Consider the following 23,444-nt stretch of genomic DNA (forward strand, 5'->3'; position numbering starts at 1 on the left):
GGCAGGTTCAAAGGAGCCAGGTGTGGAGCAGGGGGCGCACACGGCGGGGAGCCCCGCGGACATCCAGACAGGCCCTGAGCTGAGCAGGCCCCGGCAGTACCGGGCGACTGTGCCATGAGGAAAACGCCGTGCGCCCCAAAGACCGGCATGTCCCACGGGTGGAAACCCAGTGCGGGATGGGGGATGGTCACCGTCACGGTTACACGGGACCTCGGCCCGCGGCCTCGCTCCAACAGGGCGCAGCGGCCGATCCTCATTAACCCCAGGACCTGGGGCAGTCGAGCTGGGGGTGCAGATACGCTCTACGGCCGGGAAGCTCGGCGACACCGCCCACAAGGGCCAATCCAGCCCGCCTCCTAGTCAAGGCTACACCCACACTTGGCGCGCAGGCGCAGGAGGGGCTAGTGTCACGAGAGTGAGGTCACTGCGCAGGCGCGGAAGCGAGGAGACGCAGGTGCCGTGGAACGTAAACCCGCTCGCAGGGGGCAGCGAACCCAGGCGCACGCGTAGTAGGGTTAGGAGGGCGCGGCGCACGCGCATTGGCGGCGAGCGCGATGGGCGGGGTGTTGCCGGAGCTGCGATGGCTGCCCGCTGCTGTGCGAAGAACAGAGCCTCTGGCCCCTCTCACAGCCCGGCCTCTTGACGCCGCCAGTGGGCGGGGTCCCCCGGGACGTCTCCGCCGCTGTCATGTACCCACCCGCGCCGCCTGCGCCGCACCGGGACTTCATCTCGGTGACGCTGAACCTTGGCCAGAGCGACGACGGCAGCAAAACCCGGCGGCGCCGCTCGTGCTGGCGGGTGAGGGTCGGTTCGGCAGGCCCCGGGGTTTCTGCCCCGCGCGCCGGTCCCGGGCAGGGGGCGCTGGTTCCAGCGGCACTGTCCGCGGGCCGGGCTCTGTGGCTTGGGCCGGTGAGGGCGCCGGGCGGGGCCGACGCACCCCTAGCGGGTCCCCTTATGGTCTTGCCGTCTCCGCCCCGAACGGAAACCTGAGGTTCACTGGATAAGTTCTTCCCCGGTGCGGAAGCCGGGAACGTGAGCTCAGCCCCTCTAACGCCCTGTGCGTTCCGTTGGTCTCCGCCCGTGGCACGTCCACACACCGCATCTAGGCAGGTGCGGATCCGGCGGGGCCTGAGCTCGAATGAAAGGCGTTGCGGAACCTTTCTCTGCGGTCCATGTGCAGGACAGAAGTGGACCCTGCGTCCGTTTTCATTCTCCTCTTACCTGTCCCCGGGCATTCTGTCACCTGCAGTCCGGCCCCAGCCCGTCACCCCGCTGCAAGGGAACTGCACCCAGTTCAGAAACAATATAGCTGCACACAGGACCTTCTGAGTTACTCATTAACCTCACGGAGTTTGTCACAGAGGAAGAGAGTTCCATGTATTTTATTTTCAGTAATATATGTCACTTTCCGTGTCCCCCCCACCCCAGAAATGGAAGCAACTGTCGAGGTTACAGCGGAATGTGATTCTCTTCACCCTGGCGTTTTTGATGCTCTGTGGGCTCCTGTGCTACATCAGCATGGCCAACCAATGGAAAGGTATCTGCCCCTGAGTGCCTCAGACACCTGAGGGTTGACTAGACAGAAGTGATCTTGCCTTCCACCTTAACCAGCCCAGGTGCCATAAAGGGCAACGAGTGGGCAGGCGATCCAGATAAAAAGGAGCATGGTGTGTTTCCAGCCTCCTTGCTAGAACACGGATGTTAACATGATGTCCCCTGCCTGCCCCCTGCGTGTCCGCTGTGGGACCGGCATCCAGCCTCTGCCCTGAGGTTGAGCGCCGACTCTGAGTGTGTCCCGAGAATTTCGTACCGCATGCTGCCCTGTGTTTGGGAAGGGCCAGGCAGAGAGCGGGCGCAAACACAGAGTGCCCTCAACCCCTCCGAGCTTGCTACTTTTAGCAGGAGCACAAACTTGCGCTGTAGGCCACCTTGTGTACTTCCTGGAGAGGAAATACACAGGAGAAGCATTTGGGGTCGGGGGCCTCTGATGAAAATGACAAAAATGGCCAAGTGCTTCGAGAAGGTTTGGTTCCCTCTGGCCATTCTTGGATGCACTTTGGTGACTTCCCGAGGCTTCGGGGTGTCCTTTGTTAAAAACAGCACCTGTGTAAGTGTCTTCTGCAAAGCACCCTGAGTGTCCCCCTGCCCAAGTGGCACAGCTGAGTTAAATGAGTTCTTTTGTTTAGCCCCAAGTGGCAGGTCAGCGGGAGAGCAGAGGGTGAGGCCAGCAAACCCGCCCATCTTGCCAGCTCCCCAGAAGGCAGATGCGGACCCAGGGAACGGCCTGGCGCTGCCCCCTCAGGTACTTTCCATGAGTTACGGTGGGGTTGTAACTTGGCTCAGTCTCAGAAACATCAGAACACTGCGTGAGATTCAAACTAGTTGGGAAGAAGGCTTTTTCTTGCTGTCTGTTTGGTATGTCAGCCTCGTTCCTTCCTGGCTGGTCGGACACCACCCGGGGGAGGAAGGAGGAACACCCTTTCCCTCGTTCTGGGTTGCACAGCTGCGTGGCTCCAGACCCTGGGTTAGATGGCAAACCAAACAGACCCGTCCCTTCTCTCCTGGGGCTGGTGTGAGAGCCAGCTGGGGCGCCAGAAACAGGCAGGTGGCCCACGCATGCGTTCTTCCAGGACGAGAGCAGACACCTGCCAAGGAGGCTGGGCCCTTGGTCAGGGCGGACCCTTGAGGACACGGCACTGCACCACAGGCTGCAGGCGGAGGAGCCCCTGGCTCTGGGTGGGGTCAGGGGTCAGGGGCAGGCCCTACTCCCGGGAGCTGCCCTAGGCAGGGCTTCAAGTTTGTTTGGGGAGCCAAAACCCAGCAGGACCTGGGCAGGAAGGGGCAGCTCGAGGCACCTGAATTCTTCTCATGAGCGACTCTTATGCTTGTCCAGAAGCCTCAGAGGCACGACCGGCGGGGCCCCCCCAAGCTGCAGATCAGAGCCCCCAATAGAAACTCAGAGGACAGGAGGCAGGAGGACATCAAGAGGAGGGAGGAGGCGGCAGACGAGGAGCACCAGGAGCAGAGCCCGCCGAGGACGGTCGTCAGGTACCGGGAGCCACAGACACGGGTCTGAGCAGCAGAAATGAGGAGGCCGCTGCCCTCGGCATCTCTTCTCTGAAAGACAAGGAGAACCGGCACCTGGCTGAGTCCACCTTCCTTTCGGAGCAGGGGTCTGCCCCATCCTGAGAGCGGCCCCGGGGAGGGGAGGGGCGCGGCGGGGGCCTGTCTCCTAGTTGTCTTGCCTGGCCTGGAGCGGGGCTGAGCCCAGCTGGGCGGCCACCACGGGCCCCTGCGTCCCGGCCCCGGCACGGCTGATGGCCCCTCTCCCCCTGCAGCTGGCGGGGAGCAGTGATAGAGCCGGGGCAGGGCACCGAGCTCCCGTCCAGGAGGGCAGAGGCCCCCACCAGGTCCTCCTCGCAGGGCCCCAGGATTCTGAAACACGTGGGTAAGGCCCCACCTGGGCTTCCTGTCAGAGAGGCGTGTGGATGTACACGTGAGTGTGTGGGGCGTGGGGTGGAGCACTGCCTGTCCCCCCAGGGCTGACTGCCCCTCAGCGCCCAGGTGGGCCCAGGTCCTCAGGGTCACGTGCTCTTCAGAAGTCTGGTGGCTACAAGTGGGTCCTGGACGCTGTCCTGTGGCCACAGGTGTGTGTGTGTGTGTGTGTGTGTGTGTGTGTGGCCCATCTTCCCGCTGTGTCTGGTCCAAGAGGGACCTGGGGATGTGGAGACAGGGCTCCAACTTGGTGTCACCCCCAGGCCTGAGGGCCTCAGGTGGCAGGGTGGGTCTGTGCATTCGAGCCCCAGGAGTCAGGCCCGCTGAGTGCTGGCCCTCCTATGAAGGAGGACGAGGGAGCCCAGAGCCAGGACTGGCAGCTGGGCCTGTGGGGACACAGAGCGATTGTGTGGCCTTAAGAAGGGAGAGCACAGCCGTGGGTGTCATGAGGGGAGGCCTCCACCCCCACAGAGAGGATGCGTGGTGTGAAGCCAGTGCCATGTCTTCCTGGTCACCGGCCTGTGTGGAGGGCCACCCGCCCAGGGGCGTGGTGGGTGAAGCAGGCAGGCTGCAGAGGGACCACATGGTGTACCCACCCCACGGGCTCTCTCCTCTTGGAAGACGCCTGGCGTGGGCTTGTGAGAGGCGAGGGGGCTGGTCCCTGTCGCCGGCACCTGAGCAGCCAGCACCTCCAGTGCTGCTGTGCCCCTGGTCTGCGGTGCCAAATGCTTCTGCTTGCCACATGCTCCCTGCGGTCCTGAGGGTGCGCTCCCGAGGGTGGTGTGGACAGGGCCAGGCCAGGTAGACGTGAGCCCAAGTTGCCACGTGAGGCCCCCGGGGCCCCGCCACCTCGGCAGCCACGTCTGGCTCTGAGGGTCTGACCGTCACTGCTGCCCTGGTCAGTGCCCCCAGGTCACCAGCACCCCTGCCTGGGGCTGCGGAGGGGCTCTGTCCTCTCTGCCCAGGCCCAGATGCCCCGACCCACTTCCCTCCCTGCAGCGTCCCCTAACGAGCGCCAGAAGGCTGTGATAGACGCCTTCCGCCATGCGTGGACCGGGTACCGCAAGTTCGCCTGGGGCCACGACGAGCTGAAGCCCGTGTCCAGGTCCTTCAGCGAGTGGTTCGGCCTCGGCCTCACGCTGATCGACTCCCTGGACACCATGTGGATCCTGGGTCTGAAGAAAGGTACCTGCTGCCCTCCAGCAGGCGGCTGCGCCCGAGAGTCCCACCTGCTCTGTCCACACACACAGGCTTCTCTGCTCTAGGCGACGGGAGGGGGCGTGCTGGTTGTGGGCGCTTCCCGGTCGCCTCCCGTCCAGGCGTTCAAGGGACGCTGTGGGCTGCTGTGCGGGCCCTGCTGGACACGAGCAAGGGCCTGGGGTCAGCAGCAGGCTCCCGTTGCCGTGGGTGAGGGCCCTGTGGTGGGAGGCAGCACATGGCCTGACGTAGCCACGGCACCGGGACTCTGTCCCTGACGCCCACACTGCCACACGGGGGGCGGTGGGCAGACTGCGGGAGGCACTGTCAGCTACTCCTGATTTGGGGTTTCCTGGAAAGGCTTGGGGGCTGTCACTGAGTTCTGTGGTCCACGTGCCGTGGCCTCTGGTTGCCGGCCCCTTGTGCCCACTGCCAGGGGCGCCTCCCCAGCTGCACACTGGCCTGTTTATGCTCAGATGTGAAGATTGGGGGGTTGTGCTTTTGCCCCTTCAGGGAGACGGAGAGGAGAAAGCACGGCACCCCGTGAGCGGTGCTGGGGCACGGGGACCCATGAGCATGTCCACCCCCCCGCCCCACCCTGTTCCGTACCCTAGAGTTCGGAGAAGCCAGGAGGTGGGTGTCCCGAAAGTTACAGTTTCAGAAGGACGTGGACGTCAACCTGTTTGAGAGCACCATCCGGATCCTGGGGGGGCTCCTGAGTGCCTATCACCTGTCTGGGGACGCACTGTTCCTGCAGAAGGCTGTGAGTGGCTCGGTGCCAGGGTGGCCCTTGCCCACGGGGACCTGGGTCTCGAGCACTGACCCCGGGATTCAGGGGCAGGGAGTGTTTCTGTGTCCTCCCCTGGAGCGTGTTTGCCTTTCCTGGCGTGAGCTGAGCCGAGCAGCACGGCTTGTCCCCTGCAGCCAGAGGGACGTCACGCCCAGCTCACGAGTCCAGCTCACTGCGCTGCTGTGAGGGGCTGGGGCCCCGTACATAATTGGACAGGAGTGGGTGAGGGGTCTGCGTCCTGCGAGGCAGACACAGCCTCTCAGGGACAGCCAACAGCAGTGACCCCTCGCTGTGTGTGCACCAGGAAGATTTCGGGAACCGGCTGATGCCTGCGTTCCAGACGCCCTCCAAGATCCCGTATTCAGATGTCAACATCGGCACTGGCGTCGCCCACCCCCCCTGGTGGACATCGGACAGCACGGTGGCCGAGGTGACCAGCATCCAGCTGGAGTTCCGAGAGCTCTCGCGTCTCACGGGAGTCAAGAAGTTCCAGGTGCGGAGGCCTCGAGTCTGGTGGGCTCTCTGGCTCAGCGCAGTCAGTGCCAGGGGAGCAGGCATTGGTCCATCCCACGTGGCCGCTGCCTTCCCTTTGCTGGGGTCCCTTCTCCTCACCGCTGCTGAGCTTCCGCCTGTGCCCCGCCCCAGTCCAGCATGTGACCTTAGGGCCCTGACACAGCTGGTGGCTCCTCATGGGGGGCTCTGGCGGCCCCGTGTCCACCTGGCTGTGTGTCCATGTCCGCCTCTGTCACAGCTGCGTGGGGTTGGACGTGTTCACAAGCTGGCGGCCAGTTCAGTGCTGGTCTCACGGCGGCTGTCCCACCCAGCGGCCTCCCAGGCGCTGCGGCGGCACCGGGACCGCACCCCGTGCTCACTGCCGACAGCAGCAGGTTTTGTGGCGGTGAGGCGGAACGAAGACCTCCAGTTTGGCCACTCACCCACCCTCCCCCCTCTGCCCAGGAGGCCGCGGAGGAGGTGACCCGGCACGTCCACTCCCTGTCGGGGAAGAAGGACGGGCTGGTGCCCATGTTCATCAACACGCACAGCGGCCTCTTCACCCACGTGGGCGTGTTCACCTTGGGCGCCAGGGCTGACAGCTATTACGAGTACCTGCTCAAGCAGTGGCTCCAGGGCGGCAAGCAGGACCCCCGGTGAGGCCGCTTCTGCCGCCTGCCCCGCTCCCCTCGGGCCCTCACGTGGGCACCGGGGACGAGGACGGACCTGCCAGCCCCTGGCCTGCTGCTAAGCCGGGTCTGGGTTGGCTGCAGGGTGGCAGGGGCGGTTCTGCTCATCCCTCCTGGGCAGATGGCGGCAGGACTCCTGGGCATCCCTCTGCATGTTACTCGGGTGCTACACATGGCACTGTCCCCAACGGCGATGCAGCAGCCTCTCTCTCAGTTTGGAAAACCCAGCTTCTCAGACCCTCATCTGGGACCTGGAAGGGCCCGCCCCAGCCTCCAGCTGAGGGGGTGTGGCTCCAGGCCGACTTGCCGGGCAGGGACCTATCGGTCACTGTCAGAGAGCCTTAGGGCCTCTGGTGTAGGTTGAGAGGGACGACCCTGTTCAGGGGCAGAAGGCACAGCTCTGGCTCTCCGGGCTGACCCACCACAGGCCCTCCCCACACCAGCCGGCTGTGACACACAGACTGGGCCAGGCCTCACGGCCGTGAGTGCACCAATGTCACCGCAGGGTTATGAGCCCGGGGCATGGGCCGCGTGCCCCAGGGTCAGAGCTGACGGGCCCTGCCGGTCTCCAGGCTGCTGGACGACTACCTGGAAGCCATCGAGGGAATCAAGAGGCACCTTCTGCGCAGGTCTGAGCCCAGCAAGCTTGCCTTTGTGGGGGAGCTTGCCCACGGCCGCTTCAGCGCCAAGATGGTGAGTGCAGGCCAGGCGGGCTGGAGGTGGGACCTGCCTCTTGTCCTCGACCCCCGGGCTCCACATCTGGACCAGGAGAGGCCAATAATGTGGCCAAGGAATGTGAGGCATCCTGGTGGACATGGGCTGCAGGCTGGCCCTACTGTGGCACCTGCCTCCTGCAGCTGGTGCTCCCTGATGGTTGGAGGGTGGGGGGAGACCGGGTCAGGCTTGCTCCCCAGGACACGGTGTCCTCCCACCAGCTCATTTTCTGCCCATGTTGAGCCCCCAGTGCTGGGCCTGGGTGTCAAGCACCCCCTGGGGCATGGGGGTCTGGACAGCGCTGGGGCAGCGCTGGACCCAGATGACCCCGTGTGGCTGCTGGCTCTGCGGTGGTGAGGAGACCCTTCCGTTTCAGGACCACCTGGTGTGCTTCCTGCCAGGAACACTGGCCTTGGGAGCCCACCACGGCCTGCCCGCTGACCACATGGCACTGGCCCGGGCGCTCATGGACACCTGCTACCAGATGAACAGGCAGATGGAGACGGGGCTGAGCCCCGAGATCGTGCACTTCAACCTGTATGCGCAGAAGGGCCAGAAGGACGTGCAGGTCAAGGTGAGTGGGGCTAGGCAGGGCTGGGTTGGGGCCCAGGGTGCTGTGTGGGGCTCACGCTGCCCCCGTGTCCCCAGCCGGCCGACAGGCACAACCTGCTACGCCCCGAGACGGTGGAGAGCCTGTTCTACCTGCACCGCCTCACGGGGGAGCGCAAGTACCAGGACTGGGGCTGGGAGATCCTCCAGAGCTTCAACACCTACACTCGGGTGAGCTGCCGCGGGGCGGCCCTTCCTCCACGCGCCCCGCGGCCTTGGGGCCAGGGCGTCCCTCCATCCTGTCTTGAGAGAGGGTCCCCGCAGCGTCCTGAGGAGCACAGAGCGGGTCCCTCCTGGCTCCTCCGTGTGGCCTGGGCAGCTCTGTTCCACCTGGGGCGGCCTCGGGGCCCCTGCTCCCCAGGACACACACCAAGACCACGGTGCCCCCACTGTCCCCAGGCCTGGCCGCCTCTCTTACCTTGGGGGCCTTGGCTCAGAGAAGGTCATGCCCCACCCAGGGCCCTCAGCCTGCTGGACAGAGCTGAGGCTCGACCTTTGCCCTGTGGTGTGTGAGGCAGTGGGTTGCTCAGGTCCTCAGGTGGCCTCCTGAGGCTCTGGAGCCACACTTGCCGTGGGTCACCTGAGGGCAGCGGGCATCAGCCGGGGTCTCTGGAAGAACCACACACAGGTGACTTCAGGGCAGACAGTCACCCCGTGTGCCTCACTGCCCTGCAGACCAGGGCGCTGCGAGGAGGCAGGGGTTTTGGGGTGCCGCTGGCTGACGGCCCTCTTGGTGCTGTGCCTGCAGCGGCGATGCCATGGCCTTGGCTCTTTGCAGGTCGCCTCTGGTGGCTACTCCTCCATCAGCAACGTCCAGGACCCTCACAACCCCCAGCCCAGGGACAAGATGGAGAGCTTTTTCCTGGGAGAGACACTCAAGTACCTGTATCTGCTCTTCTCCGACGACCCTGACCTGCTCAGCCTGGACGCCTACGTGTTCAACACCGAGGCCCACCCCCTGCCCATCTGGACCCCCACTTAGGGCACGGCTCCTGTGTGGGTGCTGCCCCGGGTCTGGCGCTGCCTGCGCGCGAGGGCACCTGTTGGCAGGACCCTGGCCCTGGAGAGGTCCTCCCTCCTCTGACCTGGGCCGTGTGGCTTCTGCCAGCTGGCTGGACGTGCTCTGGGCCCAGCTGGTGACAGGGCAGGAGGCAACTGGGCCAGGATGTCTCCGGGCTTTGGGAGGTGCTCGGGGCAGCCGCGGGCGGCAGGTGCTCCACCCCAATGTGGGCTCCTTGTCCGTGGTTCGGTGGGGACGCCATTAGGCACGAGGAGGGAGAAACCAGTGCTGGGCTTCAGGGAGATCCAGTCCACCGGTGCCCCCGCTTCCTGAGAAACCGCAAATCGTTACATTCCTGTAGCCCAAATGTCCTGTTGGTCAGTGCACAGGCCTCATGGGGGTCCTGGGCTGCTGGTCACCTCCTGGGGCCCCTGTGCATTCCCAGGCCCCATGTTGTGTTGGAGGCAGGAGCCGAGAGGACCCTAGGGTGCAGCTCCGTCTCCCGGTCTCGGTAGATGACCCTTTGCCAACCCAAGGTCTTGGGAGGCATCTGTGACCCCGCTGGGCCGGGGCTTCTGGCTGGCTGTGCCGTGTACATGATGGACTCAGGGATCCCTCAGGGTCTGGAGGGCGGGTGCCAAGTGCCTCTGCTCCCAGGCCACCCGACAGAGTGGCCTTCAGTCGGGATAAAGCCAATTCACTCTGACTGGTGTCCTGTGTTTGTGCGGGAGCCTGCTTCCTGGCACCTGGCTGGGGCTGGCCACCTTGCCTTGTCCACTGAGGCCCGGCCCTCGCTGCTGCCCACTCAGCATGCCTCCTCTGGCAGGTCAGGGCATCCTCTCCCCTCCTGCAACGTCTGTCCCTTAGAACTGCCCCGGGCAGTCTCTGCAGAAAACCCTACTTCTCTCTGGAGCCAGGGTCTCTGTCAGTGCCCAGTGCCCCTGCGCTGAGGCCAAGCCTGACCACCCTGCGCCTGGGTTCCTGGACGTGTCCCCGGTGGGCCCCTGTGCCCTCCTCCCACGGGTGCCGGTCTGCCCTCCCCGCTTGCCCACCAGCCCTGCACATCCTGTGCTGGGACCAGTGGTCTCTCGCCCCAGCCTCGTGGCTGCTGGCTTCCCGCCCTGCAGAGCACCCCACTGGAGGGCTGGACCATCCCCTCATCCACCCTGAGGTGGGGCCTGCGGCAGCCTCCATCCCACGCTCAGGACCCCAAAGATGCACAAGGCGGGGTGGTGAGGGCAGACCCACAGGGGCAGTCAGTGGTGTCGGTGGCATCGGGAAGGTAGGACAGGAGGGAGGTGGGGAATTGCTCAGGTGGCCTGGTTTTTGGTGTCTCAGTTTATCTGGCAACGTGAAAGCCACCCTCCCCCCACCAGTCCCAACAGCAGACTCCGAGTTGAGGACAGTTTTATTGACCAGTGGCTGACAGGGGAGGGGCAGTGTGCTCACAGGTCCTCTTCCCGCATGGGTCTTGGGTGGGCCGCCTCACTTAGCCAGGGCCCCACCCACAGCTCAAGGGGATACCTCCCTGCCCTCTGGTCCTAGCTGGGGGGCATGACCCTCAGCTTCTGAGACACTGTGCTGTTTGTGCCGCTCCCGTCTGGCCTCCGCAACCCACTGGCGGATGAACGTGGCCTCCATCTGGCGCGCCTCCAGGACGGACATGGGGTCTGCCGGGTGGGACGCTCTGCAGAGCGGGCAGGGGGGCGGGGGCACTCAGTGGGCAGGCTGGCCTGGGCCTCACAGGGCCCCCCGGCAGGTCCAGCCGTGATCCCTGGCCAGGCACAGCTCAGTGCCTCCCCCCAGGTGGCCGCACCTGAGGTCCAGGTGATGTGCTCCCCCATGGATGGTGATCGCCAGGATGGAGGCACTCAGGTTGCTCTGGATCTGTGTGGGTCAGAGATGCCAGCACCTGTGAGGAGTGAGCTCCAGGCAGGCAGCCCCAGCCTTGTGGCACAGCCCACACATCCCCACTGTGGGGTGCAGCTAGCGTAGCCTTGCCTGGTCCCATCCGAGAGGGAGAGCCACGGGCCAGGGCCCAGCAAGTCCAGGAGAGAACCGGGAGGGCAGAGGCGGGAGTAAGGAGGCACAGACCTGGGTGCGGACCTCCACTTAGGCGGCCCTGCACGGGACAGTTACCACCTGACAAGGTGCCCATGACTCACCCCACCCCTGGCCCAGGGGTCCAGGTCACCATTGGAGAAGATGATGTTGCTGGCGGCTTTGAGGTCTGAAAGGAACAGAGCAAGTGGTGGGGGACTGGGCAGGGCCCCAAGCTCGGCGAGCCACGGGGCAGCTCGGACCCCAGCATTGCCGCCTCCAGGCAGAGACCTTCCCCTGAGCCTCACCGGCGCCCCCAAAGCTTGTGTGCAGCCAGTCCCGCCTCGGCCACACGCCCCACGTGTCCAGGCAGTACTGCTGGCGCAGCTCCTCGGTGAAGAGCAGCTCGGGGAAGAGGTCCGTCAAGTTGTTGCTGGAGAAGGCCAGGTTGATCTCGGTGCAGGCCTGGGGGCCACAACATGCTCAGGCCAGGGGGCGGACACCCTTCCCACGCCCCGCCCCCAGCAGTCCCACGGCCCTGCCCGGTACCTGGTAGTCCCAGGCCCTGGCGTCAGGGCCTGAGCCGCAGCCTGTGGGGTCCGCACAGGCGCGGTACTGCAGGTAGACGTCATAGCAGGACTGCTCGCCCGAGGAGTTGTACACCAGCCCTGGAGGGCGGGGAGCTGGGGCCAGGCGCCCGGACGCCCCACCCGCTCAGAGGGGCTCTCGTGCTCAGGAGAAGCGAGGCCCCTGGGTCTGTGCTGGGGCCTCCCACAGCCCCCTGGGAGCAGTGACCCCAGGCCGGGCCAGGAAGGAGATGGTTGCTTCCTACCCAAGGTGATGGTGGAGGCGTCCTGCACTCTGAGGTCCCCTGGGCGCTCCCCACAGCCCACCTGCCCTCATGCCAATGACAGGACCCCCAGTCTCCGCACCGGCCCCGGGGCGGAGGGGCAGACGCACCTGCCAGTGCTCGGAGCCCCTCGATCCTGTCGCTCTCATTCAAAAGCCGGTCGCAGGCCACCTAATGGTGGGGATGCCAGTAGAGCACCTCAGCAGGGACCTCCCCTGCTGACCTGCAGCCCCCTCCCGGTTTGCCCTTCCTTGGTCCCAGGCCACAGAGCGGCGAGCAGCCCTCAGGCTGGCCGGCGCTGACTGTCCCGAGCGGCCAGGCCCCTCCCTGTCCTTGGGAACAGGCGCCTTGCCTGGACGGGGTTGGCAGGAAGGTGCCCCAGGAAGTCGGTGGGGTACGGGTAGTCCATCATGGCCAGCACGGTGAAGGCGTTCCGGGCAAACCCAAAGAGCTGGACCAGGTCCTTCCAGCCTGAGAGTGGCCGGCAGAGGCCAAACGCCTGGCTGACCACGTCGTAGGCTGCCAGGAGGGGGCAGGAAAGGCCTTTGGAGGCTGCTGGCAGGCAAAGGAGGACACAGAGGGGTGGTGTGTGGCCTCCTCACCTCCCTGGAGGAACAGATCCTTGATCTGCCGGAAGGCGTCCCGCACACCCTGGGCACACTTGGGACCTTGGCCCTCGAAGTCCTAGAGGAAGGAGTGGTGGGTGCGGCTGCGGCTAGGGCTGGATCCCAGGGCTCCCCAGTTCCCACTCCCTCCCTCACTCACCAAGGAGACATCCCGGAAGAACTGGTAGGCATCCCCAAGGCCAGCCACCAACACCACAGGTGCACTGGCTGCCAGAGCCCCTGCCACTAGGTGGGGGTACTTCATCCTCATGTAAGCGCTGAGCATCCCCCCGTAGCTGTTTGGGGCACGAGATTGAGGCTGTGGCCCTCCCTCCCAGCCCTGGCCCACCCAGGGTGACTCAGGCTGCAGCTTCTCAGCCACCAGTGGGGGGAGTGTGCCCCAACACTCCCCCTCAGTTCCATGCCCCCCACACCTGAAGAAGTACCTGAAATGTAGAAGACCCACAAAGGCGACGGCCCTGGGGCTGGGTGCCCGTTTGTCCCCAGAAAAGAAAGGGGATGGCTTGGACCCACCTCCCGCCAAAGGCGACGGCCGGGACGTCCTGGGCCCCGAGGTCCCGCCGCAGCGCCTGTAGCAGCCTGGCGAAGTCGGCCAGCGCCTGCTCCACTGTCAGCAGCTCCACGTGGCCGCGCTGCGTGGACCGCTCGCCAAACGGGAGCGACTTCCCATAGTACCTCTGTGGGTGGCACGGGGACACGGGCCTCACTATGCTGGGTCCCGGCGCTCCCAGCAGCCACCCGCCCCTCCCCCCGCTGGTACCCACGTGCTCCGCGAAGACGACCAGAGCCCCCTGCTGCGCCGCCAGCTCCAGGATGAACCCCGAGTTGTTGGCGAAGGCCCACACGTCCCCCTCGTTGCCGGTGTAGAAGAACAGGGGCCCCTCACCCCTCTTCCAGAACTTCTCTGCGGGGTGCAGACAGGAAGGGTTGGGGTGAGGCACGTGGCAGACCTCCCGGGGCTGGGGGTCCCCAGGCGACCTCACCTGACACCAAGAACCGCTGCGGGAACGTCTGGTTGCCAAACCTCTCGAAGTTGAAATGGTCCAGAAACTGCTCAAAGTAGCTTTCTCGGAAGTCAGGGTCCAGGGCTCTGTGGGCTGGAACGCGCGAGATGCTCAGTGGGTGAGGCCACCAGGCGGTAGAGGGGAGGGGCCGCAGGTCCCCACTCACCCCCGGCCTCCAGGCCGCACAGCCCCAGCGCCAGCAGCAGGGCCAGGGCCCAAGGCAGGGCCCAAGGCAGGGCCGGCGAGGACACGGGGCCCATGTCCGCTCGCCCGGCGTGCCCGAGGTCACATGACTGGCAGGGACACCCTCACGTGGCTGGCTGGGCGGAGCTGTGCCGCCCTCTGTGCCTTTCGTCCCATCCCCAAGCTTCCTGGCAGCCACTGTCACCACGGAGATGGTCGCTGTGGGAACACAGGAAGCAGGCAGAGGGCTCAAGGGCCTTTCAGTGGGACAGGGGACGTGTGCCCAGCCACCTGCCTTCCAATGGCCCCTGCGGAGGGTCCGGCCTGCCCCTATTCCTCCCCGCTGGGCACCCACGCCAGTCCTCCTCCTCCAGTCACCAGCCAGGTGGGCGCGTCACCAACACGCACCTGGGTGAGAAGCGACCAGCCCCGCAGCCCAGCTGTCCCAGGCTGACAGCCCGGCCGAGATGCCTGAGCCAAGGCCTCTGCTGGAAGGCGCCGGGGTGGGGGCGGGCCGGGTGGAGGAAACCTTCAGAAGATGGGGTTGGGGGTGTCCCATGCTGAGGGCAGCACCCCTGAGAAAGCAGCTTGTCCGGGTGGCAGCCAGGGCCCGTGTAGCTGTGGGGCAGCGTCCTGGAGCCCAGGCAGGGGACAGGCAGCGGCTCGTAACTGCTGAAAGCCGGGGGTGGGGGCCCTCCTCCCCCCAGGCCAGTCCATTCCCTGGCTCCTCAGGGGGACGGGCCCCCAGGAGGTGCCAGCACCCAGGGGACAGAGAGGCCACCTCCCCCTGCCCCAGTGTGCAGTCCAGGGTGTGGGTGTGGGGCCAGGCCCACAGAGCTGTGCCCACTCCCACTGCGCCAGGCTGCAGAGGGAAGGAGTCTCGCCTGTCCCCACTCCCGTGGCCAGTGTAGCCCCTGGTCCAGGGCCAGGCCTGGCCTGCCTGGTGCTGGCCCTGGCTATAGCCCCGAAACCCATGGACCCACCAGGCTGGGCTGACCGGAGGTCTGGCCACTGGAGCCAGCTTTTTGGCTGCCCCTCCACAGTCCCCAGGTCGTCACTGAGGCAACCAGAGTGGTGACAATGGCTGTGCACCGTGTCACACCACCCCATGGGCGTGGCCATCCCATGGCCACCCAGTGACAGACCACGATCACCCCACAGTCCCTGACCCGGCGGCCCTGTCTCCATGTCCTCCTGTCCCCCCTGTCCCTGTGTCCCCACTTCCCTGTGTCCCTGTGTCTCCGTCCCTGTGTCCCCATGCCCCCCATGTCCCCGTGTCCCTGTCCCTGTGTCTTCATCCCTGTGTCACTGTGTCCCCACTTCCCTGTGTCCCTGTCCCTGTGTCTCCGTCCCTGTACCATGTCCACGAGTCCCTATGTGCCCACCCCTGTGTCCTCGTCCCTGTGTCTCCGTGACCCCGTATTCCTGTCCCTGTGTCTCTGTTCCCGTGTCCCCATGTGCCCCGTGTCATGTCCCTGTCCCTGCATGCCCACCCCTATGTCCCCGTCCCTGTGTCCCCTTGTCCCCATGCCCCCGTCCCCGTGCCCCTCTGCCCCCCTCCTCACCTCTCTGTCCCTCCAAGCACCAGTGCCCCCGTGTACCCGTGTCCCTGTTCCTCTGTCCCCGGACCTGCACCCAAGGCTGCGTGTCCTGTGCTAAGTAGCGGGAGCCCTCTCCGGGCCCCTAAGGCCTCTGCAGGGGGGCCGGGCCCAGACAGAGGTACTCACAGCCCCTCCCCGGCTGCTCCCAGCTCAGCACCGGACCCTGAGCCCCCACCACAGACCCAATGTGTGTCACCTCCAGGCCTCCAGGCGTTCTCTCCATCAGCGGCACTGGGAGGGCGTGTTCAGACTCTACGGCAGTCCGGCCACACCTGGTGGCCCTGCATGTGTGGGTAAGTCTGTGGGTCCAGTCCAGGAGCCCCCCCCAGACTAACTGTCTGGGAAACCTGTGTCCCCGCCCCAGGCCCCTTGCAGTTCCGTATAAACGCAGTGCTTGGCCGTTCCCTTTCTGCAAAGAAGGCTGTGGGAGCTTCGACGGGGGTGGCTCTGAGTCCATGGGTCACTTTGGGGAGGGCCGACACCCTCAAATCTAGGCTTCCCAGCCGCGGACAAAGGTTCTCTTCCACTTAGGTCTTCAAACTCAATGATGGCTTACAGTTCTCAGTGTACTAGCATATTGTCTCCTTGGTTAAACTTATTCCTAGTTATTTTCATCTTTTTTTTAAACAATTTTATTTATTTTTAGAGAGAGGGGAAAGGAGGGAGAAAGAGGAACAGAAACATCAATGTGGTTGCCTCTTGCACACCCCCTGCTGGGGACCCGGCCCGCAACCCAAGCATGCGCCCTGACTGGGAATCGAACCAGCGACCTTTCGCTTTGCAGAACAACGCCCACCCCGCAGAACCACAAGGGTCGGGGCTGGAAGCTCACTCACAGCCTTTCTGGGCTGTCCGTTGCAGGCGCACAGGAACCTCAGTGCTGGTGCGCCTTGACCGAGGACGCTGCAGCTCCCTGGCTGGTAGTTGCTCTTTAACTCCGGCGGCTTCCTGGAGGGCTCTGTGGGATTCTCCACCTGCGCATGGAGATGGTTTTCCTTCCTCCTTTCCGATTGGAATGTCTTCTTTTATTTTTCCTGTCTCACTGCTCTGGCCCAGGCACCCCGGGCCCTGTTGAGAGAAGACGCCCTTGTTGCACTTCTGACCCTAGAGGGGAAGCTCCCTGCCTCTCTGCCGGAAGCGGCGTGGCTGCGGGTTTTCACAGACACCCTTTGTCACGTGGTGAAGTCCTCCGTGAAGGCTGTCGGCCTTCGTCAAATGCCTTTTCTCTTCTGGTCGAAATGGTCGTGAGCTTTCCCGCTTTGTCCACGTGGCCTGTTATGTCGCCTGGTTCCTCATACGGAGCCACGTGGGGTGAACCCCACTCGGTCACGGTGCAGGATCCCTCCCACGCGCCGGGCCGCGCTTGCGAACGTTCTGCAGAGGAGCTTGCGTCGATGCCCGTGAGGAAGGCTGGCCTGGAGTTTCATTTTACTGTGGCGTCTTTATCCGGGGTTGGCGTGAGGCTTCACGCGGCCCTCGCAGACGAAGTAGGAAGTGGTCCCTTCCTCTCAGCTTCCTGGGCCAGTCTGAGAAGGCTCTGTATTAACTCCTCCTCAGGTGTTCGGCAGAATGCTCCGGCGCAGCCGTGGGGCCCTGCGCTTTCCTGTGCTGGGAGGCTTCTCGGTGCGGCATCCGAGCCGCGGCTGCTGTGGGTCTGTTGAGATTTTCTGAACCTTCTCGAGTTATTTTAGGTAATTCTGCATTTCTGAGAATTTGTGCATCTTATCCTGATGATCAGATTGGTGAGCACACAACTGTTAATGGTATTCTCTCACAATCTTTTGCATTTTCGATTTTAGTTACTTGTGTCTTTTTTTCCTCTTTGGCAGCTTAGCTAAAGGTTTATCCGTTGTGTTGATGTTCCCACATAACTGACTTTGGCTTTGTCGATCATCTCTATTGTGTCCCAGTCTCCATTGTACTGTCACCGCCCACCTTCCCTGCTCGGGCCCACCGCTCTTCACTCTTTTTTATTGTTTAAAGATCTTATTTATTTATTTTTAGAGAGAGAGGAAGGGAGGGAGAAAGAGAGGGAGAGAAACATCCATGTGTGGTTGCTTCCTATACACCCCCTACTGGGAACCTGGCCCACAACCCGGGCATGTGCCCTGACTGGGAATCGAACCAGCAACCTTTTGGTTCGCAAGCCCGTGCTCAATCCATTAAGCTACACCAGCCCAGGCTGATGGAATTTTCCATTTCAGTGGTTGTACTTGTGATCCTGTGAACACCTTCTCTTCACAGAGCTTCTCATCCCATTCACACCTTACTGGTGCGAGCTTCTGTTGAAGGCGGGTGAGTGAGGGTACCGAGCACCCCAGGGCTGCGCGCATTCCGCCCTGCCAGATCCATCCTGGGGTGCGAGACGGCTGGTGTCCTGGCCACCACTTCCTCGGGCCACTGACCCTGCAGAAGCCCTGGGGCCACCAGGCTGGCCTTGTCCTCTGGGCATGTCTGAGCCCCCACTGGGGGGTGACTGTGTCTGAAGCACACACACACTCACGTGTACATGCACACGTCTCTGACAGGAAGCCCAGGTGGGGCCTTACCCACGTGCTTCAGAATCCTGGGGCCCTGCGAGGAGGGCCTGGTGGAGGCCTCTGCCCTCCTGGACGGGAGCTCGGTGCCCTGCCCCGGCTCTATCACTGCTCCCCGCCAGCTGCAGGGGGAGAGGGGCCATCAGCCGTGCAGGGGCCGGGACGCAGGGGCCCGTGGTGGCCGCCCAGCTGGGCTCAGCCCCGCTCCAGGTCAGGCAAGACAACTAGGAGACAGGCCCCCGCCGCGCCCCTCCCCTCCCCAGGGCCGCTCTCAGGATGGGGCAGACCCCTGCTCCGAAAGGAAGGTGGACTCAGCCAGGTGCCGGTTCTCCTTGTCTTTCAGAGAAGAGATGCCGAGGGCAGCGGCCTCCTCGTTTCTGCTGCTCAGACCCGTGTCTGCGGCTCCCGGTACCTGACGACCGTCCTCGGTGGGCTCTGCTCCTGGTGCGCCTCGTCCACCGCCTCCTCCCTCCTCTTGGTGTCCTCCTGCCTCCTGTCCTCCGAGTCTCTATCGGGGGCTCTGATCTGCAGCTTGGGGGGGGCCCGCTGGACCTGCCTCTGAGGCTTCTGGACAAAGACTCACTCTTGAAGAGAAATCAGCTGCTACAGGGTGCCGTTCCAGTTCCACCTGGGACTCTTCCCCGTCAGACCAACCCCCTGGGCACTGTTCACGGAGGATTTATTTTCATCCCCACTGTGATGTGCATATTTGGGGGAGCTCCTTCCCTGCAGCCTCCTGGGCCTGACCCACCACGGTGGACTGTCACAGCCCTAGGGCACAGCAAAAGGATGAGGGGCTTGTCCCGCCCGCAAATGGACTCACAGAGACCCCCACTGCAGGCAGGGCCTGGGCCTCCCGCTTCATCTTCCGCCCTGGGGTCAAGGTGCCAGGCCCCTGACCATGTGGGGGGGCTCAGGCGTGGGCTGGGGGCGGGGCTCTTCCTGGATCTCACTGCCAGTCCTCCCCTGTGGGTGTGACCAGCGACACCTTCGGGGACAAGAAGGAGCCCCATGCATGACTTGAGGTCCCTGCTTTTCAATACACTTCCTGTCAGCCTGGAAGGCAGTCTCGTGGTAGAGACTTGAGGACCGAGTGGTGCCCCGGCCATGAGAACCGGAACAAAGCGCTGTTGCTGGAGCGCATTGTGGGGACGGGGCTGCATCCCGAGGGTTGGAGTGCATGCCTCCGTACGGGTGTCCTCCCCGGGTCGGGCCCCAAGGGCATGGGGCCTTCACCCCTACCATCCAGGCCCCTCCTGGTGCCAGAGACCGGGCTGTGGAGGTGTCTCTCAGGGTGGCCTTGAGTGGTCTGCTTGCTGCAGTCGGCTTTCGTGCAGCCTGACGGTCCACAGAGACCAGCAGCTGAGAGCCCTGGAGGGAATGTTTGTCAGCTTTGCAGGGAGGAGAGGCGGGCGGCAGGGTGTCAGGTCCGCACCTGGCCCGGCATCCACCCCCGCACCGCACCCCTACCCCCCCCCGCTCACCACAGAGGGGGGCCCGGGCACACAGCATCACGTCCTCAGAGACCATTTCCCCAGAACCACCCTCTCCGGAGGGTGGGAGGGGAAACCACCCACCCCTGGTTTCCTGGCCTCCTGTCAAGGTGGGGGCACCCCAGGGCCAGGCACAGCCCCTCCTCCCCCCTTTCCAGAGGACGGGCCTGCACCCCTGCCTGGGACCTTGCCCACCTGTGTCTGGCCCAGACTCTGACCCTGACACCCCCCCGCCGGCCCCCACCATGCCCACAAGGCCCCGAGGCCCCTGAAAGGGGCGGGTCCGGAGTCAGAGCCCGAGTGTCGCCCCAAACCAGCCCCTCTTTTTGCACCTGTTCCCTCAGGTGTGTGCCTGGCTCGCTCTCCCTCCACTCCCCTTCCCGAAGGTCTTCAGGGGAGCCATTCTCTGGAGTCGAGCCCTGTGCTGAGGAGATAGTTGTCTGTCACTGCAAAACAAGTCACCCCCAGCTCCATGTTCAGAACGATGGCATTCGCGGTCCCTTGTGGCTTCTGTGCTCAGCAGCCCTGCAGCAGCTTCACAGGGCAGCTCAGGCTCAGAGTCCGTCATGAGGTGACGGTCGGTGTCTGCCAGGGCCTGGCCAGGGCTGGACGGCCTTGGAGTTGCAAGGTGGCAGCCACCAAGGGGTGTCGGCCACTGCAGGAGGTCGCTGACTGGAGGTCCCCTCCACGCGGCCTCCCCCAGGGCTGGAGGAAGCTCTCGCGGCAACCTGGCACCGGGACCAGAGCAGGTGACCCAGAGCAGCAGCAGCAGCAGGGAAGCTGTGCTCTCTGGGCCTCACCCCGGGAGTCTCACACCCCCACTCCCGCCACATTCTGTCTGTTGGAGTCACCAAGTCCAGGCCACTCCAAAGGGAGGCAGCCGGGCTCCCCAGGGAAGGCATGCAAGTCGAAGAAACGCCCACAGTCCCTCACACTCTGGCCCGTTCCTCACGCTCTCTTCTGAGTGCACGCCGCTGCGCAGAACAGTCTGGGGCCCGTGCTCTTTGCCAGGTTCCCTGAGTCAGGGTCTGACTCCTCCCTGCCACAGCCCCAGTCCGTGGCGCGGTGCCTGGCATGTAGCCGGTGCTTGGTACGTGTCTGCAGTGAATGGCTCAGGAATGCTCAGCCTCGCCCACGGTGGGGAGTCTGTGCGTCAGGAAGGCAGCCTTCCAGGACACGTGGGGTTTGGACAGTCACGGGTGGGAGGAACCTTGAGGTGGCGGCGGGTAGTGACCTGGTGGGGACAGAGGTGTGTGATGGGCACCAGCAGGAGGGCATCACTGGTGTCTGCAGCTGTTCTCTCTCCGGGGCCTTGGGGGTCCCCAGATCAGGGGACAGGGACCCTGACTCAGGCCCGCTGGCAGCCAGCCCCGTTTCCCGGTCCAGAGTGGGAGGAAGGCCCGTCCTGGGCCCACCGGGCCCATGGTGGGGAAGGCGCTGGATGTTGCGCTCGGCAACCGCTCCTCCCCGCCTGTCAGCTCCTTCCCTCAGACTGGCTTCCTCCTGGCAGAGGCGTGTCCACAGGTGTCCCCTGTCCTCAGGGGTTCGCCTCCAAAGAGGGTGTGGAAGTGGGTGCTCGTCCCAGGTTCTGATCTGGTTAAAGTCCCAGGGGAGAACCTTGAGTGGTCGGCGTGGGCCAGGTGAGAATCCCTCAGCCAATGACTTGAGGCCTAGGAGGACCGTGTCCATGATTGACAGCCTTACCAGAGCCCTGTTTTTGGAGTGAACAAGGGAGGGGAGCAGGTCCCTCCTCTCCCTGCTGGGTAGAATGAGCCAGCACTGGGGTGGCCGCGCACCCAAGATCACCTTCCCATGGGGTGGAGGCAGCACACCAGGCTGCTGGCCCTCCCCACAGAATCAGACTCACCTGGACTCAGAGGGGCCCAAATCTCAGTGGGTTTGTGTTGACAGACCTGGGCAGGCCTCGGAGGAATGGAAAATCACCAGGTGGGAAACTACACTGTGGGAAACCACCTGCCTGGGAAACTGCCTGCCGACCCTACCCAGGACAAACAGATGTCCGGCTAAGACGGGTCTGGGGTCGGCCTGTCCGGCGTAACAGGACGCAGCTTCAGCCTGAGGCCGACGAGATGTATCAAGAACAATGGTCAGCAAAGGGCACCCAGCCACCAGCTCCAGCCAATCAGACTCTGACACCCCAACCAGTTACCCTTCACGGGGTTTTTGCGCTTAGAAACCCTGCCCTAAGAGCAACCGAGTGAGTCTGAACCTCCCTAGGTTGGCTCCACTTTCCCTCTTACTCCCGCTAATAAACCCTGCTCCCTAGCTCGCTGCGTCCGTCTGGTTTCTTGAGCGACTCCGGCCTAACACAGGTGTCGCCACAGAGCCACCCTCTAGGACTGCGCCCACCCCCACACGTGGTGGGGTGTGGAAGCAGCCCACAGGTAAATGGGGAGTGGAGCCCTGGAGAGACTCGCTCGTGCAAGGGGGTCCCTGCCCTACCCCTGGATGTTGGGGGCCTTGCCAGAGGCTCCAGACAGAAGCTCGAGCCCCCGCAGCCTGGGGGAGGCAGGGGCACGGGGAGGCAGGGGCCCGGCAACCGTGCTCTGAAGGAGGAACGGGCGCTGCTTTGCGGGGCTTGGCAGCATCCCTGGTGGAAACGCCCCCGCCCGGCCGATTTCGGGCTCCCAGCAGTGTGGCAAGCAGCCCACAGGCTTCTGGATGGTCAGAAACTGTCTTCCCACGGCCAGCAGAAGCCGCTCCAGGCCCCACGGCGGGAGCAGGCAGATGGGAGGACACGGCCTTCTGCCTTCTGGATGCAGCCCAGCCAAATCCCTTCCTCTGTCCAGGCCACCCTGGAGCTGGCTGACCCAGTGGCCACCCCCCCACACACACCCACACCCATGTAGCCCCCAGGCTCTGACCTGCCAGAGGCCATGGAAGTTTAGAGACAGGCCCCTGAGCCTTTGGAGACGGGGCCAGCTCTGGGACCATAAGTGAACACATGTGCCCTCCTGTGAGCCCCTGGGAAAGGTCAGCGCCCCCAGGGCTGGGGTTCTTCCCCCTGTGAGCCTCCATCCTGAGCAGACAGGTGGGGCTGCAGTGGGATGTGGGCCCTTTGTCCCCGGGGCACCAGGCCATCCGTGGAGAGAGAAGGGGACAGAAGGGGAGCCTGCCAAGCACGGCAACCCCTGCTGCCTGGGGCTGGGGTGTCCCTCAGCATCTGAGTTTGGCTCCGGGGATCAGCCTAGGGGGGAGAGCCAGGGGGCTTGGGGGAGGACCAGCAGTGGGACTGTGGTGGGTGGAGCGTGGCTCCGAGCCTCCCCACTGCTCAGAACCTCACTTAGGTGTGGGGACGAGTCTGCTTTGTCCCCACTGGGGGTTTTTGCTGTTGGGTCTGCAGAACCCTTCGTTGCTATTGGAAACGGTGATGTCACTGGCAGGGGCGGAGCTTCGGCTTTCCTTTTTGTTCGGGAGGGGGAAGCACACTCCAGGAGTGGAGGGGACAAAGAATTAGGATCATGAAGACCACAGGGACAGGGGCGGCTCTGGAGAGGCAGGATGGCGGGGGTGCTGGCAGTGAGTTAGGAGAGGGGCTGCAGCGGAGCACACGGAGCGCAGGTACCTCGCAGGGGCAAGTGATTCCTCATGTCTAACCTTAGCCCCCTCTCCTGCACTCACACTGCCTCCGTCCCTGGTCTCCCCATGCTGGTGTGGGGCCAGACCCCAGACTCCAGTGGAAGGTCCCACTCCATATAGGGGCAGCCGCCGTCATCTCTTCTATTCTTTTCAGCCCTTTCCGGGCGAGTCCAAGTCGCATGGCCAGGCAAATGGTGTCTCTTCCCCATTTCCAAGCCTTCTGGACCCGGGAGCCGCACTGCCCCTCCCCCCGAGGGACATGCTTAGGGCCTCTCCACCCCCTGGATCTGCTGCCTGCGTCAGGTCCCGAAATATCACTGACTATGAATGAGGGCTCGTGCACGCGCGCGCGCGCACACACACACACACAACCTGGCACGCAGGATTCCGTCACGTTAAGAGACACGAGGCGGCAGGCGGTGACACGGTAAGCTGCCTCAAGTCAGCCCCCTGCGGGTCCCAGGCAGCCCAGGTCACTGTCTCAGCGACCCCTCCACAGACGCGCGCACACGCGCGCGCACACT

General features: G+C 64.3%; 3 protein-coding genes across 9 annotated transcripts; 2 read left to right on the forward strand and 1 right to left on the reverse strand.

Annotated features, from left to right (window-relative positions):
• Positions 1-548: 548 nt before the first annotated feature.
• MAN1B1 (mannosidase alpha class 1B member 1) lies at positions 549-9,692 on the forward strand. Its single transcript, XM_024562331.4, has 13 exons — positions 549-798; positions 1,429-1,537; positions 2,187-2,302; positions 2,894-3,048; positions 3,339-3,448; positions 4,495-4,680; positions 5,307-5,455; positions 5,787-5,975; positions 6,440-6,630; positions 7,236-7,356; positions 7,754-7,951; positions 8,026-8,157; positions 8,765-9,692. The coding sequence occupies exons 1-13, from the start codon at positions 688-690 to the stop codon at positions 8,966-8,968; spliced, it is 1,971 nt and encodes a 656-aa protein (XP_024418099.2). The 5' UTR covers positions 549-687; the 3' UTR covers positions 8,969-9,692.
• Positions 9,693-10,376: 684 nt separating this feature from the next.
• On the reverse strand, positions 10,377-13,826 carry DPP7 (dipeptidyl peptidase 7). Of its 2 annotated transcripts, none has more exons than XM_024562439.3 (13): positions 13,673-13,826; positions 13,486-13,599; positions 13,267-13,406; positions 13,016-13,179; positions 12,642-12,777; positions 12,479-12,560; positions 12,229-12,395; positions 11,987-12,047; positions 11,576-11,694; positions 11,335-11,491; positions 11,152-11,216; positions 10,803-10,873; positions 10,377-10,673 (listed from the first exon to the last, which is right to left on the reverse strand). In XM_024562439.3, exons 1-13 carry the CDS (start codon positions 13,764-13,766, stop codon positions 10,499-10,501), a joined length of 1,545 nt encoding a protein of 514 aa, XP_024418207.2. In that variant the 5' UTR covers positions 13,767-13,826; the 3' UTR covers positions 10,377-10,498. The 2 variants fall into 2 exon arrangements, with proteins under 2 accessions (XP_024418207.2, XP_024418206.2); XM_024562438.3 differs by having other exon boundaries at positions 11,576-11,709.
• A 23-nt stretch (positions 13,827-13,849) lies between these two features.
• LOC123479896 (uncharacterized) lies at positions 13,850-21,595 on the forward strand. Of its 6 annotated transcripts, none has more exons than XM_045196730.2 (5): positions 13,850-14,101; positions 15,501-15,583; positions 16,848-17,032; positions 17,535-17,585; positions 18,171-21,595. In XM_045196730.2, exons 1-5 carry the CDS (start codon positions 13,991-13,993, stop codon positions 18,803-18,805), a joined length of 1,065 nt encoding a protein of 354 aa, XP_045052665.2. In that variant the 5' UTR covers positions 13,850-13,990; the 3' UTR covers positions 18,806-21,595. The 6 variants fall into 6 exon arrangements, 4 of the variants coding, with proteins under 4 accessions (XP_045052665.2, XP_045052664.2, XP_045052667.2 ...); XM_045196729.2 differs by having other exon boundaries at positions 13,850-14,074; positions 15,440-15,583; XR_011650920.1 differs by having other exon boundaries at positions 13,850-15,583; positions 16,848-16,981; positions 18,171-18,601.
• Positions 21,596-23,444: the final 1,849 nt, after the last annotated feature.

Source organism: Desmodus rotundus, chromosome 1 (assembly GCF_022682495.2).
Source record: "Desmodus rotundus isolate HL8 chromosome 1, HLdesRot8A.1, whole genome shotgun sequence".
Taxonomy (NCBI): domain Eukaryota; kingdom Metazoa; phylum Chordata; class Mammalia; order Chiroptera; family Phyllostomidae; genus Desmodus; species Desmodus rotundus.

Coding starts and splice junctions, on each gene's coding strand:
- DPP7 (XM_024562438.3), bottom strand. CDS start 13,766: ATGGGCCCCGTGTCCTCGCCGGCCCTGCCTTGGGCCCTGCCTTGGGCC. Junction 12,396..12,478: donor GGATCTGTTCCTCCAGGGAG/GTGAGGAGGCCA, acceptor CCCTCCTGGCAG/CCTACGACGTGGTCAGCCAG. Junction 12,048..12,228: donor TTCCTGCCAACCCCGTCCAG/GCAAGGCGCCTG, acceptor CCCCACCATTAG/GTGGCCTGCGACCGGCTTTT.
- LOC123479896 (XM_045196729.2), top strand. CDS start 13,902: ATGGTCGCTGTGGGAACACAGGAAGCAGGCAGAGGGCTCAAGGGCCTT. Junction 17,033..17,534: donor TTATCCTGATGATCAGATTG/GTGAGCACACAA, acceptor TTCTCTTCACAG/AGCTTCTCATCCCATTCACA. Junction 17,586..18,170: donor CGAGCTTCTGTTGAAGGCGG/GTGAGTGAGGGT, acceptor CTTGTCTTTCAG/AGAAGAGATGCCGAGGGCAG.
- MAN1B1 (XM_024562331.4), top strand. CDS start 688: ATGTACCCACCCGCGCCGCCTGCGCCGCACCGGGACTTCATCTCGGTG. Junction 6,631..7,235: donor GGCGGCAAGCAGGACCCCCG/GTGAGGCCGCTT, acceptor GCCGGTCTCCAG/GCTGCTGGACGACTACCTGG. Junction 7,357..7,753: donor GCCGCTTCAGCGCCAAGATG/GTGAGTGCAGGC, acceptor CTTCCGTTTCAG/GACCACCTGGTGTGCTTCCT.